The sequence below is a fragment of the Mus caroli genome, chromosome 1 (assembly GCF_900094665.2).
Source record: "Mus caroli chromosome 1, CAROLI_EIJ_v1.1, whole genome shotgun sequence".
NCBI lineage: Eukaryota > Metazoa > Chordata > Mammalia > Rodentia > Muridae > Mus > Mus caroli.
Window position 1 is genome coordinate 77,470,863 of NC_034570.1, and position 20,253 is coordinate 77,491,115.

The window sequence follows — 20,253 nt, forward strand, 5'->3', positions numbered from 1 at the left end:
AGACAGGGTTTCTCTGTGTAGCCCTGGCTGTCTTGGAACTCACTTTGTAGACCAGGCTGGCCTTGAACTCAGAAATCCGCCTGCCTCTGCCTCCCAAGAGCTGGAATTAAAGGCATGCACCACCACGCCCGGTGATTTGTCAGCTTTCAAAACAGATAAAAACAAGCCCATGTCAGGGCTTGTCACCTCCATCAGAGTGCTACACTGTTCTAGGACATCAGACTCTAATCCTGATTTTTCAAATGTTAGTCCATTCACCCACAATTCCAGTGCCTTTCAGCTCTAATTTTGCATTCATCCTTGCTGGATTTTTCTCCAAGCAACTGAAGGAACCTGTTCTATTCAAAGACACTTGAAAACACAAAAGCCAAAGGGAATTCAAATCCTAGTTTGCTTTTTTAGAGTTTCCAGGGAGGCTGCATTTTTTGATAGTATTCTAATGCCTGCCTGTGAAGCACATTTTTTGGCTGACCAAGTAGTAGTAAACTTTGGATGACATTTAAAGACTCTCATCCCCAGTGGAAGGGTTGGATGCAAGCTCAAGGACTGGGCATGGCAGAAAGCAAGAGGCAAAAGTACTACTTGGACTCTGGAGACAGGGGTGACTGAAATGGTCCCTCTGAGCCTTGTCATGGTCATTGGTATGGGGACTTTTTGGTTATAGTTATCACCCTCTTCTTGCTGAAGGAAATATCCACAACTAAATAGCTCACAACTGAGATACTTACGGATTTCACAGTTTGCTCCCACCCAGCCATGAGGACAGTGGCAGGTGTAACCATTGGGCTGGTCCAAGCAGGTTCCAGCATGATGACACGGGTTACTATCACATTCATTGATATCAATGTCACACTCTTCACCTAGGAGGATAAAGAAAATTAACAGTGATTGGCTTTACTTATATTCCCCCTATGAATTCCTTGAAAAACAAAACAAATAAACAAACAAGATCCCAGGCTGGTGATCACAACCTTCCAGCCATGGAGCCCAGTCTCCTATTTATAAAAAGTGAAGAACTCTCAGAAAGTTGCTGACCAAGGACTTTTCACTTGAGGAAAAAATGAGTAAAGAAAAGCCATTGTTAAGCCGACTCCTTGAGCCCATGAAGAGGTAAAGTTATTCCCCCATCTTAAACCTTTTGAGATTGACCTAAAAGACAAACTTAGGTTTTCAATATTGTTAAAGTCTGCTTTGTTTTGGAGCCAGATGTTGAACCTCGTGCCCTTTTATGAAGCTCCAGGAAACAGAACATTCAGAGCTCATGATTATTTTGTCGTCAATTGTTTGACTTCGCTCAGCTAGATATTGACTTTTTAGTAGACACAGTTGAATACCCAGTTTCACAAGTCCTTTGTGAAAACTGATTCTCCTTTCTTAATCCTTCTGTATGCTTAGATTCAGCGGGAAAGGGACTGAAAATCTCAGTGGGGACATTGAGCCCAACTGGAGCAACAGTTACAAACATGAGATTACCCAAAATCTGACACACTCCTCCTGAGAAATGTTGGCCCAAAGGATGCTCACATCCACTCCAATCTGTTCTTCCCTTACAGTGAAGACAGCCAGACCCTGATGACACCCAGCATTCTGGGGTTCTTCACCTGCCCACAAAGCCTGTTGTAACATGCCAAACCAGCATACAGACCAAAATCACTGTGATCCAAATATCCCCATAGAAGAAGTATCTTGCTGGTAAAAGTTCCATGAACAAAAACACTCTTAAACAATTTCACAGCCATCACAGTCAACTGATGCAAGATGAATACATGTTTTGAACTTAAGGGCCTCTCACTGAAGCTGAAGAGGATACTTCACACCAAGGCAATCTCTCTTAAAGAAAAAAAAATTTAAAAATAACACACAGAAAAGAGAAAAAAATAAACCCTCATTTGCTTACATAAAGACAGAAAGGGATAAAACAAACAAACAAAATGCTACTGTTATCGCCACAATCAACTAAACACCAGAACCAAGCAATTGTCCCATCCTCAGAACACAGCATGTCAGTGTACGTCCAGGCTTATTTAGCATTAAATTGCCTTCCTAACTGTTACTGGTTTACTTCACATTTATAAAACCACCGTATGTTACTTGCAGATCATTTTAAAGGAAGAATCTCACATGGAAAGATTCCATGTCTGTTCCATTTGGCACTCTTTGTGTAAGTGGCATTTGACTATGGCAAGTCAAATCTGTCCAACAAAATGTCCACAGTCTCAGGGTCATCCTAAAATTATTACAATCATTTTATATAAGTCAGGACAGGGTGAATTTGTTTCTTGCAATAAATATGCTTTACATCAATAGAGAGGACAGAGAATCAATTGCCTCGTGCTAACCTGTCTTAACCAGTTTAAAACGTGGTGCCTGTGTATCTGCAGGGTGATCACTTCTGAGAAGAGGAGGGCACAGACGACACCACCCCAGATGACCTTACATGGTACACTGGTTGAAAAGCACATCAACAGGGTGTACTGAGAAAGGCTGAAAAGCAAAGATCAATGACGTTCACAGATAAACACAACAGGGCCACTTCCATCCATTTAAAGCCAGCCGTAATGGAGATATTTACTAAACAACAGCCTGCAACAGCCTCCATCAGAGTGCTACACTGTTCTAGGACATCAGACTCTAATCCTGATTTTTCAAATGTTAGTTCATTCACCCACAACTCCAGTGCCTTTCAGCTCTAATTTTGCATTCATTCTTGCTGGATTTTTCTCCAAGCAACTGAAGGAACCTGTTCTATTCAAAGACAAGGTCTCTCATTGAACCCAGAGCTCAAAAACTAGCTGGACTGGCTAGCCAGTAGGCCATGTGGCCCACTTTTTCTGCCCTTCCCTCTACAATGCTAGGATTACAGACATGCACCCCACTTTTCACATGGGTGATGGAGGTCCAAACTCAGATTGCATGGCGGGCACTTGACCAGCTGAGCCAGTTCCCTCGCCTTCAATCTACTACTTTGTAAGAGGCAATGTGGATAATATGTATACTGGGTAGTATTTAGAGAAAGCTATAACCATACTGATTTGTTTGTAGTACTTTCCTTGGGTAAGTGAGGAAATATAAAACTACTAAAATATATATATCCAAAATCACTGCTGTTAGTAAAGCCTTGAGTTAGCAAAGTCCATGCTCAAAGGTGTAAATGACAACCTCTGCAGCCACAGTAGCTACTGTTGAACATGTGCAGGCCTCAAGCAGGCGCTTTCACTTATTCATTCATATTTTAGAACTTTATTATAGGTGAAGCAAGGTTCAAACACATTATTTATTTAGAACTTTTCCACTGGAACCTGTCTTAGCCACCCCTATAAACTAAAAGTCTGAATGAAATATGACAAATAAAAGTCTTGGAAGAATTGGACACCAGACCTTCCAAAGTACCAAAAAGCAAAGCATGGCAGCTGTGTGCTGCAGTCCCCCTGAGGTCCACCAGCAGCAAGATCTCAGCCACAGTGGCTTGCTGAAATAAAGAGACAAAAGCTGGACTTTGTCAAGGCCAAGATCACGTGTTGGGAATGCTGCCTCGGAAGACAGATACATAAAGCAGGTGAAATACTAAAGTATTATGCTGTCTCCCACCCCAGTGCGATACTGTCTCTCAAACTGATGCTGCCTCACTAGAGTTTGCTATTTAAAAAGCATGTGTGCATTGGATTCTAAAAGCCTAGAACTAGAGTGAGAGACAAAAATTCCCAAACTTGAATCAGAGGAGGAGGAATTCAAGGTTTACTGCTCAGAATGCCTCAGTGAAGGTGAGATGAGGGTCTCATCTTAGCAGCAAGACACAACAATCACTCCAGTCGAGGGTCAAAACAAAGTGATCAACATAAAAAGGTTGGCATTATAAAACTAGTCCCACCACTCACAGTGTTAACATACAATGACCAGAAGGAGGAGGAGGGGATGATGTAGGAAGTCCACCTGTCCACTTTTAAAAGCCATGTAGCTACAGTAGATTTCAGATGTCAAGGCTGTATTGGCAATTAAACAGGCAACATCGATCAACAAAAAAGACGAAGGAACTCAAAATAGACCAACACAAATATTGCCAACTGATTTTTGACCAAGGTTCAAAAGCAGTTCCATGAAAGGAAACAGGTGGCCTTTGTAACTAATGAAACAAAGTTTAAAAGGAAAAAAACAAAACAAAACAAAACAAAACAAATAATGTCTAGTTGGAAAATTCCATAAAGGAACGCAGTTGGTGAAGCAAAGTAACAAGACCAGAGAGGCCTCACTCAGGACAGGGCTGAAACACGTGGGATGCCGACCTGATAACTTTGGAAAGGAGTTGCGTTAGAATGCTGTCCCTGGTGAGATGGGGTCTTACGGAGTCCAGACTGACTTTGAACTCACTATGTAGCAAAGGATACATAGTGACCTTGAATCCTCCTGCCTCCACCTCCGGAGTGCCGAGATTTGTATGTTTGAACCACCATGCCTGCTTAGGCTTGGTTAAACTAATTAAACGATAAGCACACCCTCTATTCTAGCTGGAAAAGTGATTGCCTAAAAGAACATAAGGTAGCAAGTTTGCTACTGCTATGGCCCATATTGGAATTGAAAGACAATTGAATGGATGTTGGAAGTAGAAACTACCTAGGTTGCTGTTGGTGTGGGGAGTTATGGGTAAATAAGAAAAGACCAAGAGGATTCCTGTGGTGCTGGATTAGAGTTGGATATCACCATTAACCGCCATTAAACAAGATAGGTCCAGATAAGTGCATGGTGGGATGCACATGGACCATTTGCACACATTAGTATACAAACATACACTTCCTTGTCAGCCAAGAGGCTCTAGGGTGTCTAAACGCGGTGACATCCTAATGGCAACAAGTACTTTTAGTGCCTAGAATTTATTTCTAATATTCTTCAATAAGGATCCAGGGGACCTTAGAGAAATGGATAACTCCAGGGTGGGGCAGGAAATAGACAGGATGAGACTGAAGAGTCCTAAAAGGTCAGAAAGCATGCAAGTCCTGAAACACAACAAACCAGCAACCCCCACACCCATATGCAGATATGTAGAAGGGGCACAGGAGCCAAATGAAAGGCCTCCCAGTACCCAAAGTAGGAACACTGTGAGCAGTAAAATAAACTAAAAAGTGTTGTTCTGTAACACAAACCATACACTAAGTACCCATGAGTCCTCATTAATATAAATAAATGATTGAGCAAACTAATAAATGGCAGAGAATAAACAAATCTCTCACAGAGAAGAATTCCAAATAGTCCTTTGGTGACCCCACCCTAATACAGAGGAGCAAAGGCCTCTCATTAAGGGTAGGCAATGCCAAGTGATGTCCTTCCACACAGTGTAGCATGGAAAAGGAGAGAAAGTGAAATGGTGGGGGGAAAAAAATCTAACAAACACTTCAGCTAGTGACCGAGGTCATCAATAGCCACAACTACAAGGATAGAAAGGGGCCTTGATTTGCTGTGACATGATTTAAAAAAAAAAAAAAAAAAAACTACAAAAGACATGAAGAGACCCTTTACCATGGAGGGTATGCAGATATCCAAAGAGATACATTAAAAATGTTTGACATCATTTTGCCATAGAGAAATTCAAGCTAAAGCCTTAGGGAGCTCTCACTATAAGGCTAACAGATTAACAAAGCCTTGGAGAAAAGGGTGGATGCCAATCCAAGAACTGAAAAATAGGGAGGACCTATACCAGGTCATGGTCCTATAGAAAGAGCTGTGCAGAAGAATGCCAGGCTTGGAGAGCAGAGGAGCTCTCTCTCCTGCTTAAATGACATTACTTGTCTAACACACTCTGCTCCATCAATGAAGAGGTTCTCAGCCACTCACTAGTTGGCCAATTGTAAGTTTTACCAAACCTCAGATACTCTGAGAGAAAATCAGGTAGACAAGAAAAAGGAAAGAAGGTCAGAAGCTGAAGAGAAGGCTCCAGAGAACCAGGGTTCGAGTCCCAGCATCCACATGGTGGTTTAAACCACCTGTAACTCCAATCCCAGAGGGGGTCCTATATCATCTTTTTGTCTCTGTGGGCACTGCACACACAAGAATACATATATTCATATAAAGAAACAAAGCTATTCCACAGTTTCCAGGCAGAACAACTTATAGTGGTAACAATATCGTTTGAAGTGCTGTCCAGCATTTAAACATTTAAAGGAGAAAAGAATAGATAATCTATGTGTTTGCTGTGTGCTTAAGATCTCCAAGACAGTTTACTAAAATAACACATTGGAAATAAGATAAATATTGATTTAGTGATTATTAAATAAATAAACAAACAAACAAAAATAAACACTACAGTAAATATTACACTTTTCACCTAGAAATTTTTTCAAAGTAAATTTCAAATGGATTAAAGATTTGAATGCTCAACTCACACATGGCTATACTAATATTAATAAAACCTGGAGAGTGAAAGCCATTTGAGAAACAAGGACAAAAGGGGGGGAGGAAGTCAAGTTAATTATGTAAAGCTGAAATATAATACATGTAAAAACAGAACACTCTGTGCACATCTGAAAGGCAAGTGACAAAGAGAAAATACTTATGGTCTTGTCAGATAAGATTTAACGCAGTCAAACTAAACAGCTAAAGAAATTAGTGTGAGCATCCTAGCAGAAAAGCAGACACAGCTCTGAACAGGGTATTCACAAAAGAAGGAACACAACTGATAAGAAATATGTCTCTAAAGTCTTCAACTCTTAGAACAGCAGATCTTCAAACTAAACAATTAAAAAGACACAGCTGCGTACAGGAATGATAACTCTGGAGGATGTATGTCCAGACAAGGACACAGACAGTCATGTCATTAGGTATGAAGTTAGCATTTTTGGCTTGTCTTGTTTTGTTTTTCCTTGGAGAACATGACATATATGTAAGAATCTGTTCTCCTGGACCCCTGAGTTTCTATTCCTCGGGAATTGTACTAAAAGGGGTGGGGGAGGTAGTGTACATAGAAGAATACACGTGTAAAGACATTCCTTTCATTATTGTTTATAGTAAGGAAACATTCTTAACTGCCAAAAATCAAACTTAAGATGAGCTAAAAACAAATCGTGGCATTTCACAGAATTGAGTACAGGACAACCAGTAAAAACACTTTAGAAGTAAAAGCACTGGAGCTAGAGAGATGTCTCAGCTGTGAAGAGCACACATTGCTCTTCCAAAGAACTCATGTTCTGTTCTCACCCCCACACTGGGCAGCTCACAACCACCTAGAATTTCAGCTCCAGGGATATAATGGTCCCTTCTGGCCTCAGTGGGGGTTCCTGCACATATATGCACACACACACTCCATACACAAAAAAATTATAAAACAGTAAAATATTTAAAGGTGTAATTCTTGATATGAAAACACATTTATTATTTACTTATTCATTGACTCTTGTTAAAAGTAGGCTGCAAAATAACATGAATATTATGATCCCATTTGTATCCATATATGTATACACCTACACTGTATTCCATAATCTATACATAGAGCTTCAGGAAAACTCTCAGATGTCAATATGTTAATGAAGTTATTTTCCAGCAGTATGATGCTAATGGGTAAGTTATTTCAATAACCTTAAATCTTCTAATTTCTTGCATGCTTTTTATTTATTACTGGTAAGAGAGAAATATCTGGAAAAGACCCAGGAATCTCCCCCACCACATTTTTTGCCTCCACTGACTGATATATAAATGTCTCTCTGTGTTTATAAGCCATCAGATAAACAAAACCATCTGCAAGTCATTTTCTGGAGCAAGCCCATTTCTCAGTTTCAGGACAACCCAGAAGGAAAGCACAGGATGTAAAACAGAGAAATAGGGGGAAAATAATAAGATCAGAAGTTGGTCCTCCCCAGCCACTTGGCTGTTGGCACCCTTCCCCAAGGGTAAACAGCTCAGGATTCCCAGAAAGGACTAGACAGTGGACTCTGCAAGATGCTGTAGGGTGTCGAGGTGGCTGAGGTGTCCCAGAAGGAGAGGTCAAGACTAAGCAAAGGAGCCCCTATCAGAGGTTGCCACGTGTTTCTCTACAGAGCACCTGCCTCCTCCTTCTAAGCACAGCCTTCTCCCAACCTCATAGCAGAGGGACCCTTTGCCTTTGTTAACTTAACAATGTACCAAAATTATAGACCTTGTGTTCTTTTCTTATGTGCATGTATGTGTGGAGTGAATGTGTGTATGCACATATGGATATGTGTGTGGTTATGAATGCTCATGTGTGTGGACACCAGAGGGCCACCTTGAGTGCTGTCCTTCAGTCACCAATCAGCTTGTGTTTTGAGACAGGGTCATCCACTGACCTGGAACTTGCCATGCTGCTAAGTTAGCTGGTCCGTGAGCTTGCCTGTCTCCCCTTCCCAGCTCAGGGAGGACAAGTGTACCACCTCACTCAGCTTTTGTATGTGGGCCCCAGTGATGTAACTAGCTCAGGTCCTTATACTTTCTCAGCAAGCACTTTACCTGCTAAGCTATGTCCCCAGTCTTCACCTTATCTTATTCTTTAGTCTGAGCTCTAGAGGGAAAACCAAGGTTGAAATTTGGACTCTTGTGGTTTCAGGAACAGAAGGCATTTGCCTGCCATGCTCTTAGACACCAGGCTCCTGACACAAGGCCTCAGCTCTCCATAATTCTGTGTCCTTCAGTCACGTAGAGCAATGCCCCAAGCCCCTCCACAGGTAGAGGACTTGACTACAGATCTCCATTTTAATGAGGTACCCAAAGGCCTGAAGGGCTTAGCCAATTAAGCTTCCCTTCCCAGACACTCCTTCCTGCAAAAGCCTCAGGCCCTCCTGGGGTACAGTTTCACTCAGCACAACTCTCCACCATGACAATAAATGCTTTAAAACCATGGACTGCCTCTTCTCATCAGGACGGGGCAGGGGGGGATGACAATGGAGCAGGTCTTCCCCTAAAGAGCTGAGCCTAATCTCAAGCAGGAGGCCTCTCTGCATTCCCAGACACATTCACAGCCAACCCACCTGCCCAAGCAAGCCTAGGACACTCTCACCCACGAGGGACCCAGCCAGATCTCTCCTCCCAGCTTTCCCCTTTGGCCCCAGGCCAGCCCCACGGGCCTCCACTCAGTTCTCAGCTCTTCCATGGCATCCAGCAGCGGCTGTAGTGCCCAAGAGCTAGAACCTGCCACCCCTGGCCTCTGTGCAGCCCGGGGAACCTTGAGCCAACTCCAGAAGTTTCTCAGGAACCTCAGACTGCGCTTCCCCACCCCTGGAGACAGATCCTGCTGCTTCTCACAGCCTAACACCCGCCCAGCCTGAGGTGCACGCAGTCAAACTTCCTGAGGGCCCCCACTTTTAACCCACACATGTGGGTACAGCACGGATAACAAATCCTATTAGCTTGGGTCCCCTGATATAGACTTAATTCCCTGACAGTGTTCAGAAGCCACCAAGAGACTTGAGTGAACCCAGTTCCTGTGTCTGCAACTGTCACAGCCCACTCCAGTGGGTCTTCCCATTATGACCTTGAACCCTTCCTCCCCAATACCATCAATTGTCTACAGTTCTCAAAATTCTGTTACATTTACCACATTCAATAAAAATAAAACAGTATCTGAATGGAGCTTGCACAAAAGACACACTCCTGTCCCCTTCACACTACATTAATACTACCACTTTCAAGTGTTCTCTTAAATGCCTCTGGCTTAAGCTTCAAAGCTCCTACTCTGGAAATGCACAGGGATGGCAGTTGCAGCAAATCTAAATGACAAATGCTCACTTCAGAAGAGCCTACTTTAATGACAACACAGTCTATTGTTTTAAAATAGATCTCATTGAAGCAATGCCTCCTGACATTTTATAAAGGCATCCCTGTTTGGCAGTGGTTCATGGCAGAGGGTTTGGGGTCTTTTAACCTTGGCAACCACACAGACTGTGTGGTGAGTTTGAAAGCATGCTCCTGGATCACTCACCTGTGAACCCGGGTGCACAGATGCACGTGCCATTCAGCCCCTCGCTGTCACAGGTACCTCCATTCAGACAGCTGATGTTAGCACAGGGGTCCTTGTACAGTTCGCAGTGTGTTCCTGCAGAGAAGCAAACAAGAGAGGGTGACTCATGGAACACTCTCTGGTTCCTATAGCCTTCAAAAGGGAGGTGTTTCACTAGCATGTGACTGCACTGGGGATAGGTTCATGATGTGTGTGTGTGTGTGTGTGTGTGTGTGTGTGTGTGTGTGTGTGTGTGTGTGAGAGCATGTGTATATATACCTGTGTGTGTGATGTATGTGTGTGCATATCTATGTGTATATGTGTGTGTTGTATACATATGTGTATGATATGTGTGCATGTTTGTGTGTATGCTTATATGTGCATGTGTGTATGCATGTATATATGTGAATGAATATGTGCATATGTACACATATGCATCTGTTCTTTTACGTATATGAATGTGTGTGTGCCCACTCCTTGCTTTAGAATAGCATTAAAATATGTGCCTTATTAGAAAATAACAAACTTAATCCTTTTAATTCCTGCCCATGGGCTCTACTAAGAAAACTTATCTCCGTGTTCTCTACATATCCCAAAACCTATGGCATTTCTAGGAAGTCAAAAACCTGAAAGTTAAAGGTTCTCAATGGCTGGCCCCAACACTCATGAACATTTAGGCAGCAGTAATTGACTTTAATGAGTAGCTGGGGGTGGGGGTGGGGGGCATGAAGTTATGGAGGAGGTATTGAACAGATAGGGGGACTGAAAAGGAGATAGAGTGTATATATGACAATATTTTATTGTGTATATGTATAGAAATCTCAAAGAATAAAAGAAAAAATCCCAATGGCAAACACTGAGTCTCCAAAGGAAACACAAAAGTGTTTGACAACTAGAGAGACATTTCAACATTGCTGAATGACAACGAAGGTGAGACTAGGAGTCATCCCAGATTCTTTGAAGTAGAAAAAAAATCTTACATCCTGTCCCAGGTGAGAACAGGAACAATGAAGTGCCCATCCTGACAGTCTCAAGCAAAATGAGCATGAAGCAAATAAGAGCAATGTGACGCTGACCTCACTTGCCCTCCACTTCCTTCCTCAGCTTCTATTGCTCAAGTGACTGCCACACCCAATGACTCATCCTGTGGGCTCTGACACATTGCTGTCCTTTTTTCTCCTTTCTTTGTCACTGCCTTAAGAAATGAGGCTCAAGAAAGGGGGACAGAAGAATATAAAATGGACTTCCTGCCTACACAAGAGATCGCCCTACTTGAGCAAACCGTTTTAGAAAAGCAGCCCTTAATTTCTGGATCTGTGTTGAATATTTGTCATAGTCAAGCATTGATCAGCATCTTGTCTGGAATTTTTCCCAAGTGTTTCCCTGATCTCACTGCTTCATACCTGAGGGAAGAAGTCTCTCCTCTCTGTGTCCAGGGCCTTGGAGGGAACCTCCCTGTCTTGGTAATATGAAACTTACTTCTGCACTTGGATGTACATGGTCTCTACCTGAAGCTTCCATTCCTAGAGTCTTAGGATGTAGCTCACCCAGTGTTTGATCCCTCAAACCACAGAAACCAGGCACACATACATGTATGTGGCACACACATACAATCCCAATACACCAAAGTTTGAGTCAAGAGAATCAGAAGTTTTAGAGTCACCCTTGACTCCATAATAAGCTCAAAACCTTGTCTCAGAGAGAGGGAGGGAGAGAGAGAGAGAGAGAGAGAGAGAGAGAGAGAGAGAGAGAGAGAGAGAGAGAGAGAGAATTCCCCAAGGAAGAGCATACCCATTGAATATTCAATACAAAATGGTCAACTCTGAAAATATATACATAGAAGTAATAATACTATATGAGTTGAACAGGATAGGTAGATAGGTAGATAGGTAGATAGATAGATAGATAGATAGATAGATAGATAGATAGATAGATAGATAGATAGATAGATAGGTAGATAGATAGATAGACCCATCAATCTGAAAGAGAGCAAGGAGAATGTATGTATGAGAGAGCTTGGAGGGAGAAGAAGGAAGGAGAAAATAATGTAATTATATTATAATCCAAAAATTTAGAAATCTCAAAGACCACAAGTGTCCTTTGAGCTGATCAATGGAAACCAAGCAACAAAAAGATCCAGCTATAATGTGAAATAAAGCCACCACCAAAGTTCAGGGAGAAGGCCAGCTGACCTGAATAGCTATAAGGAGGTCACGTTCATCCAGCACCCAGAAATCCATAGCCAGTCCAGCCAGGGCAAGAGAGCTAACTACATTCTCCAAATAATGTTAAAAAGCAAATTCTAGGCCACAATTTGTACATAATAACTGTATCTACCTATATTCTATCTATCATCTCTCTATCATCTAATCTACCTACTTTTCTTAATAGCAAATTATTTTTTTCATATTTTCTTATTGATTCTTTGTGATTTTCACATGCACCCCAATCCCACTGGTTTCCCAGTCCTTCCATATCTTATAACCTCCCACCAAAATAAAATAAAAAAAAATATAAAACATCTTCCATGAATCCTGCTGTGTGTCACATGATGTACACCCTTTTACCCAAACAGCTTTCCTTGCAAATGTTCGCTGCATTGAGTCATTGGTCTGGTTCAATGTCTCTAGCTTCTAATACACTATCAATACTGGACCCTCACAGAGATGCCCCTGGATCTGCAGAACCAACTGGCCCTTCCACACACTCCCACAGCTCATAGGTTGGGATAGTAAAGTCAACTCAAAGCCCTGGATTTGGGCCTTATGCTTTTGGTTTTACATTAAAGTCTCACTGTATGGCCTATGATGACCTTGAACTTCTGATCCACCTGCCTCTACCTCCCAAGTACCAGGATTCCAGGTGAACACCACCACAGAATATGCATTCCTGGCTATCAAACCAGAGGACCTTGTGACCAAAGTCACCAATGAGATAGATTTACTAAAAACCCTCAAAGCTATGAACACATAGTTGCAATCTTCCATGTATTAGGATTTCTTTTCCTTTAGCAATAACTTTAATCACTGTTGTTTTTTCTTTTTTAATAGATTAAAGTATTCAGTTACCCGAGCACTCATTGAGAGATTTTTGGCAGCAAGGCTGGACAAAAAGCTCTTCTTAGCAGAAACTTGATTCCTATGAATTGGGAAGGGCTCACAGTCCCTGCTGCATACTTGAGTCGCTTGCATTTCTATCGTCTAAGACTATAGAAATCTATAGTCTAAGACTATAATCCTTCTATTAAAAAAAAAATACAGCCACATTGCCCTGTAGGTCATTAGAACAGAGTAGCTTTGTGCTGGAAAGTAAGTGTAGGGAGGAGATGACCATGGTTACTCTTGGTATACTCAGGGGTTCCTCCTGCTCAAGCCTTCCTCTTGGGTTCTGGGGCCCACCTTCACACCTTCCCCACCATTCCTCAGAATGCTCACCCAGTGCTCACTCATCTTAAATCCCTGACCAAATGTGCCTGCCTTCACCTCTTTCTCAGCTGGACTTTGCCTGATTTAACTCCTCTGTCTATTCCCAAGACAGATGCCCTTTCCCTGGACCTTCCCGGAGCCAAACCAGGCTTAGCCATTGTGTGATGAGTGCTTGCTAAGATGTTCATTGTCACAGAATCTCCTGTGTCAAATCACAATGTATCCTTTCCCTTCCTTGATTCCCCCTCAGACCTCTGAGCACCTTCAAAGCAGAGCACACATCTTAACTCATGCAAGAAACTGCAACTACATTACCATAACCCTGTCCTCACACAAAGGATGACAGCCAGCCAGTGTACTTTGGCTGACACGCAGGTGGGATTGCCAGAGGAATGAGAAGTCATTCCAAATTCCAAATGGGCCTCCAAAACATCCTATTTTGTTAGGGAAAACCAGGTCCACACACTTGAAGCTAAGTCTGAGGACTGACATATGTATCACCCCTTGGCAAGAGACTGAGCATGCACAATTATGAAACATGTTTAGTCTCAAACAAAAATAAACAGCAAAACTAATAATAATTCATACTTCTCATATTAAAAGATCAACAATTATGTTTCTGGGATTTTTTTTTATTCTAACAGGGTTCTTTCCTGAATTTAGTTTTAAAATGACCTAGACCACAATGAGTGATGTGCCAATTGTATTTCCCCATTCGACCCAAATTACTTACAATTTGTATTTGAAAGCTGAAAACCATTCATGCTTATCTCCCAGAAAGGTAGGCTAGGTAAAGACAACTAACTAAAATACTCCTGGAGGACTACTGTTTTGTATTACAGTTTCCTGGCTGTTGTTTTCTGGTTTGCAATGCTAAGGATTGAACCTAGGACCCAAGCTTACTAAGCAAGCTCTGCACCCCTGTGTTGCATCCCTGACCTTAGATGTGTTCTTTGCACTTCAATTTTGCTTTGCGGTGTCATCCTATTTCATTCAAATTCTACTTTCTTCTTGAAGACTTTCCCAGTTTTCCATCGTGACTGAGCTCACCATCTTCTGGACCATTTAAGAAACTCAGTTGCTACCTCAACCATAGCCGTATTGTTCCTTGAGCATGCTGGCCTAGGCCTGCTCCCCTAGTGAAGTGATGGACAAAGCTGGGGAAACTTGGATTCAGCTCATGTCTGCATAAATCACAGTGCAAGAGAAGCACTTGAACTCCCTGTTCACTCTTTAAGAAACATGTAACAAAAGACAAGGTTTTATCCAAAAAATAAATATCATTCCTTCAGCAACAAAGATACTATGTGACCAAACCTCTAACCTGGTGATATAATTTCTAAGACATTATCCACTCCCCCTAAACTCAGAAGGTATAAAAGTTAAATGGACAAAAATATTCGTGGTAGAGTCATTTATCACGGACCCATGTCAGGTACGGTCAGTAAGTCACCAAATGAGCTGTGTAACAAAGGGATTGGTAAATATTCCTTCATGGGAACATTATGTAGCCATTTAAAAATAAAACCAGAAAGACTTCCCAGCATTGTATAAATTAAGTATGATTATCATGTTGTGTGCCAGCACAATACAAAATTACAAGTATGTACAATTAGAATGAAAACGACAACAATTATATATTGCTTTTGTGAGCATTCTTAATCACTGGCATGTTTTCATAATTAAAAACTGAAATGCTTTCTTTCTAACTTTGTCACTAAGAATCCCAAACAAATATTGAATAATCATTACATTTATTCTGCTATAAAGAAATAGAAATTAATCCAACGTGAAGCTATACCTTGACTTTCTGATACTCTGAGGCTATGAAATTCGCCTCACATTCATGGGGAATGTTCCTTTAAGAGCTAGGCATCATCATTGCAGACAATGGTTTCTGGGTCATGATGCAGTTTGGACTGTCTGTCCATTCTTGCACCAGAAACATATGAATGTAGTAGTACTTGTAGCATTGTGATGGGTTTTCAGACCTGCAGAAGTTTCACCCTGTTTCCCTTTTCACACATTCTTAGGGCTCTATGTGCCTAACTTCCCATTACCCTTGTGCAGTTATATTAATGTATAATAACTAAAAAAATAAAAACAAAAACAAAAAAATCCAAACCAGCCACTTAGAAAACACATAGGGTATGAAGTTAAAGCCAAGCCATCAGCTATTAAAGTTCTAACTCCAAACAACTACTAGTAGCATTGGTGTCAGCCTATCTGGGTGCTTACTATACCACTTATACTGATTTTTATGCATGAATACCAGTGGCATAAATGCTTCTGCAGACAGTTGCATTGCCCATTCTGTAGGGAGAGTAAGGCAGATGATTGCAGAGATGATGTTCCGACCCTTGCTTTCCCGTTAGAGTAAACAAAAGAACTTGCCCCTCTGTCTCTTGTCAACTTTATCTACCTTCCTCTCCTCCTTCCCATCAGCCCTTACTCTCACTTCTAAAAGCCCTGCCATTTGCTGCACGTTGGGTTAGCTCAGCCCTGTGTCCAGTAGTATTCACTGTGACCTAATCCCAAGTGTCTCCATAAAGAAAGCACCATTAATTAAACTTGCTTCCTGCCATGGCTTGTGTTGATTGTCAACTTGACAGGTGCTAGAGCAGTGGTTCTCAACCTTCCTAACACTGTGATCCTTTCATCCAGTCCTTCAATGTTGTGGTGACCCCCAATCATAAAATTATTTCCATTGCTCCTTCATTACTGCAATTTTTGGTAAGGTTATAAATCATAATGGAGATATCTGATCTATAGGACATGAGAAATACTGTTCTGGCACCACTGAAAAGTCTTTGGGTGTGTCTGTGAAGAAGTTTCTAGACACAAAGACCCACCCTAAATGTGAGCAGTACCTCTCCCTGGGTGAGAGTCCTAGACTGCATGGAAAGAAAAAAGTGGGCAGGGCACTGGCTCTCATCTCTCTCCACTTCTCTAGTTAAATTTATTATTAGTTTGCATGCATGTGTGTGTGTGTGTGTGCGCGCGCGCGTGTGCGCACATGTACACATACTCATGCATGGATTAACCAAAGCCATGGCATACATTTAGCAGTCAGAAGACAACTTTGTGGAATCACTTGTCTCGCTCTACCTTGATGTGGGTTTCAAGACTGAGTGCCGGTTTGCAGGCTTGTGTGGCAAGCACCTTTTCCTGCTGAGCCACCTTGCCAGTCCATTTAATAATATTATTTGTCAGTAGACAGAGCCAGGAGAAGCCCAAAGAGAAGGGGGAGGAAGGATGGCAGGAGCCAGAGTGGCCAAGGACATGAGAACACTGCCCACAGAATTAACTAAACAGGGTTCAGGGGATCACAGAGACTGAAGAGATTAATAGTCCCGGACCCTGTGTGGGCCTGAGCCAGGTCTTCTGCATATACATTGAGGTTGTGTAGTAGTTTGGTGTTTTTATGGGACTCCTAACAGCGGGAGTTTGGTTTCTCTGATTCTTTTTCCTTCATCTGTGACCCCTTTCCTCCTACTGGCCTGCCTGGTCCAGCCTTGATATGAGGGTTTGTACCTAGTCTAGTTGATATCACAAGGAGCCCTGTGCTTTTCTGAAGGGAAGCAGAGGAGCAGTGGATCTGGAGGGGAGCGGGGGTGTGGGATGAGGGATGGGAAGAGTGGAAGGAGAGGAAATTATTATCAGGATATAATGTATGAGCGAAGAATAAAGGGAAAATAAACAAATCGGGTATTTGGTTTTCCTAACTGTTATTTTCATTTTATTTTCTCTCTGTGTGAGTGCATGTGCAATGTGACCAGCTAACCCATATTCTTCCCACCGGGCTTCCTCTGCCCATGGATGCCATCCTCACTCTGTGAGCCTGAGCAAACCCTTTCTTCCTCAGATTGCTTCTATCTGATATTTTGTCACTGTCAGATCTATGTCACCAACAGAGGAAACTGGTACCAAAAGAAAAAGCAGTTTCTATGATAAATCTGACCAATTGTTATGAATTATATGATACATCAGAGAATTTCTGGAGTCTGGCTTGCAAGATGAATGTGTCAGTTAAGTTCCAAGGCCTTTGAGGCTGGCTTGCAAGACAAACATGGAAGGGTTTGGAATTTGTGGCTAGCAAACCTGTAGAAGACTATGAACAAACTTGCCAGACCATTCCACCAGGAGTTTAGAAGATCATAATATGGAGAGAAGTGTAGATCATAGAAACTTGGCTCATAAGATTCTAGAGGGGTACAAAGATTCTACCAGGAAGTTCTCTAAGCAATTCATGTTATAGTCTAGGAAACAATCTGGCTGTATCCTTTCTATGTCCTGGGGAATTAAAAGAAATTAATTACTAACTCAGTGGATTGATTTGTTTGGTAGAGAAAATTACTACAAGATGGGATTGTAATTGGGCTGTGGTTATGGCCACTGCTTGCTCCTCTCACTCATCCCACCACACATGGAAAGCTGTGCCTTGTGAAAATGCAGATTTGATTAAAAGGCATAGGCTAAACTGTGAATATCATTAAAGAGTAGGTTCACGGCTCAAAATCCACCACCTGTGAAGGATGGTGTATGCAACGGCAGTCCTACAGGGACAGGCTCCATCCTGAGAGGACAGCGCTTCACAGTATTAGCTGTATAGAAAATGCAAGATTGGGAGGTTCATGGAGTTTGGGGCCAAAATCCTAGAGAGCCACTAACACTGTGCGATATATGGCAGGGTTGGAGTTCTTGCATGAAGCTGTGAAGATAAAGCCTGCTCCAGCAACAAGAAAGGTAATTAATGCTTGGTCTACTCTTAGGTCTTTAACACAAGTGTGTGACTCCTCCACCTCATAGAGACTAAATTAAAATTATAGAGAACTTTACTGCAGCTTTGGAATGCCCCCTCATGAGTCCCTATCATCTGTCCCCATGTAATCCCCTCTCCTTAAACCTGAACTTCTGTTCCAGAGCATATTGGAAAGTTCAGAGCTTCTAAAGACTCATCTAGACTTCCTAATGAGCTTACTTGGAAAAGCTCATCCTAGGTGGGTCTGCCCTGACTGCAGAGGCCACTAAGGGGATCCAGATCTTCGCTGACACTGAGAATCTGGATCCACAGAAGAAGCAAGCCGTTCTAAATTCTACAGCCGGAGGAAAGGATGTGAACTCTACCCAGCCCGGAGGGTCCTTGTGAATGTATCCTTCCCAATTCCGGCCTTAGATTATTAGAGCTCAGGCTGTTCCTTACACAGTGGTCTGAGATACCCTGGGCATGACACCCCTTAAGCCATGCCTGGACTGACAGAACTAATATATATTTAAAGTGGTGTCCTAAGTGACTGGTGTACTGTAAGCCTCTGTGTGGCAGCAGCTAGCTGATGTAGCAGTTGCACCTATTTTAAGCGATCCTCTTCACCATTAAATTCACACAGTCGCCTCGCTCTCATCCATCTGGGTCACTCCCTGCTTTTAAATCCATGTTCCCACCTCCTTCCTGTTCTTCCCCTTCCACTATCCAAATGTCTCCTGAGGACACTTCTTACAAACACAGTCCCAAAAACGTAGCGTAATATCAGGGTTTCCAAATGCTTGAATGTACAGTGATTTCTTCCTTTTATGCATGTGTGTATGTATGTGGGCATGCTGGGATATGTGCAGGTGCATGTGCATATGGAAGCCGAGGGACAGCATCAGGTATCAGCCTCAGAAATGACATCCATCTCATTAGAGGTGAGGTCTCTCATTAGCCTGGAATCCATCAAATAGGCTAGACCAGCAAGCCTGTGTGGCCCAGAGGCTCCTGTAGAGACAGGAGCTTCCCTGGACTAAGATGACAGCTGTTTTTATGTGCATTCTGGAGGTTGACCACAGGTCCTTGCACGTGCGAAATAAGCCCTTCACCAATGAACTATCTTTCCTTTGTCCTCTAATTTAGGTGCTCTTCTGACAACCAGTCCTTTACCATTCTAAACATGGCTGTCATGTGGCCTGCTACCCCAGTCCTCTCGCTGTTTCTATAACCCATGTAAAGTTTCACAGAATACTCTGGTCAGCCAAGGAGTTAGAACTTCTACCAGGAAGTGGCAACTCACAACTTCTGTTCACTGGGCACCTTGCATCTCTCCCACTTTCCAGCCAGGTTTCTTCTACTCCCTGAGTCCTGCCATAGTCATGTCGTGCTGGCCCGTTCTTTCTCTTTCTGGAGCCTCTGTCCTCAGAGCCCCTGTATAGCTTTTCTCCATAGCTCCTATCTCTTCTCAGATGACTTTTTTATCCCTTTGTATTTTTATGTCTATCAGGAAATAGTTCCACCCTTGGACTTCCTGGATCCAAATTCAATTCTGAGTAAGACACATCACGTTTTACTTGCCCTCTTTGGGTCTTTAGAGACTCATTTTGTTTTCTTCTTCTTTGAGTTCTTGGTATAAGCTCCCTGCCCTGCAGGGGCTGAAGGAGGATATCAAGTCAGAAAGGTGAAACTGGATTGGCAGCCAGCTGAGGCCTGTCTTCTGTGGCCTAGAGAGGCCTCTCAGTCTAGACATCTCAGGGCCTGCTGGTATGGGGAGGATAAAACTAGTCTCACCCAACCACACAAGAATGGAATAGGGTCTCTGGACTATGCAATTCTCTTAAAGAGCAGCCAGTTTCCCTGAACGGAGGAGACGATTCTGCCTCCTGGGATCACATGCAGTATGTCCACAACACACCATTCAACTCCACAAACTCAGGGGTTATTTTGCACCCCTGAGTCATCAGATCCTCAAGTCTCAGATCTCTGTGGAATCCTACCTCCTCTTCTGACTCTAACATGAGTCTCCCAGCTCCTATCACACCCCTTAAGAACCTCGTCTTCAAACAACCTCCTCCCCTCCAGGAATCAAAAAACATTGACTATGGGCTTTAGCTGTTCTCTTTCTAGAATATTCACTCTGTTACACTAGG

At 42.5% G+C, this 20,253-nt stretch overlaps 1 protein-coding gene across 1 annotated transcript in view; it reads right to left on the reverse strand.

Annotated features, from left to right (window-relative positions):
- Positions 1-20,253, reverse strand: part of Dner (delta/notch like EGF repeat containing) — a 301,982-nt gene that overhangs the window by 19,816 nt on the left and 261,913 nt on the right. The window contains exons 10-11 of the mRNA XM_021173483.2: positions 9,914-10,027; positions 729-860 (exon numbers count right to left, since the gene is read on the reverse strand). Of these exons, the coding sequence (XP_021029142.1) occupies positions 729-860; positions 9,914-10,027 (246 nt within the window). The remainder of the gene's footprint in view (positions 1-728; positions 861-9,913; positions 10,028-20,253) is intronic.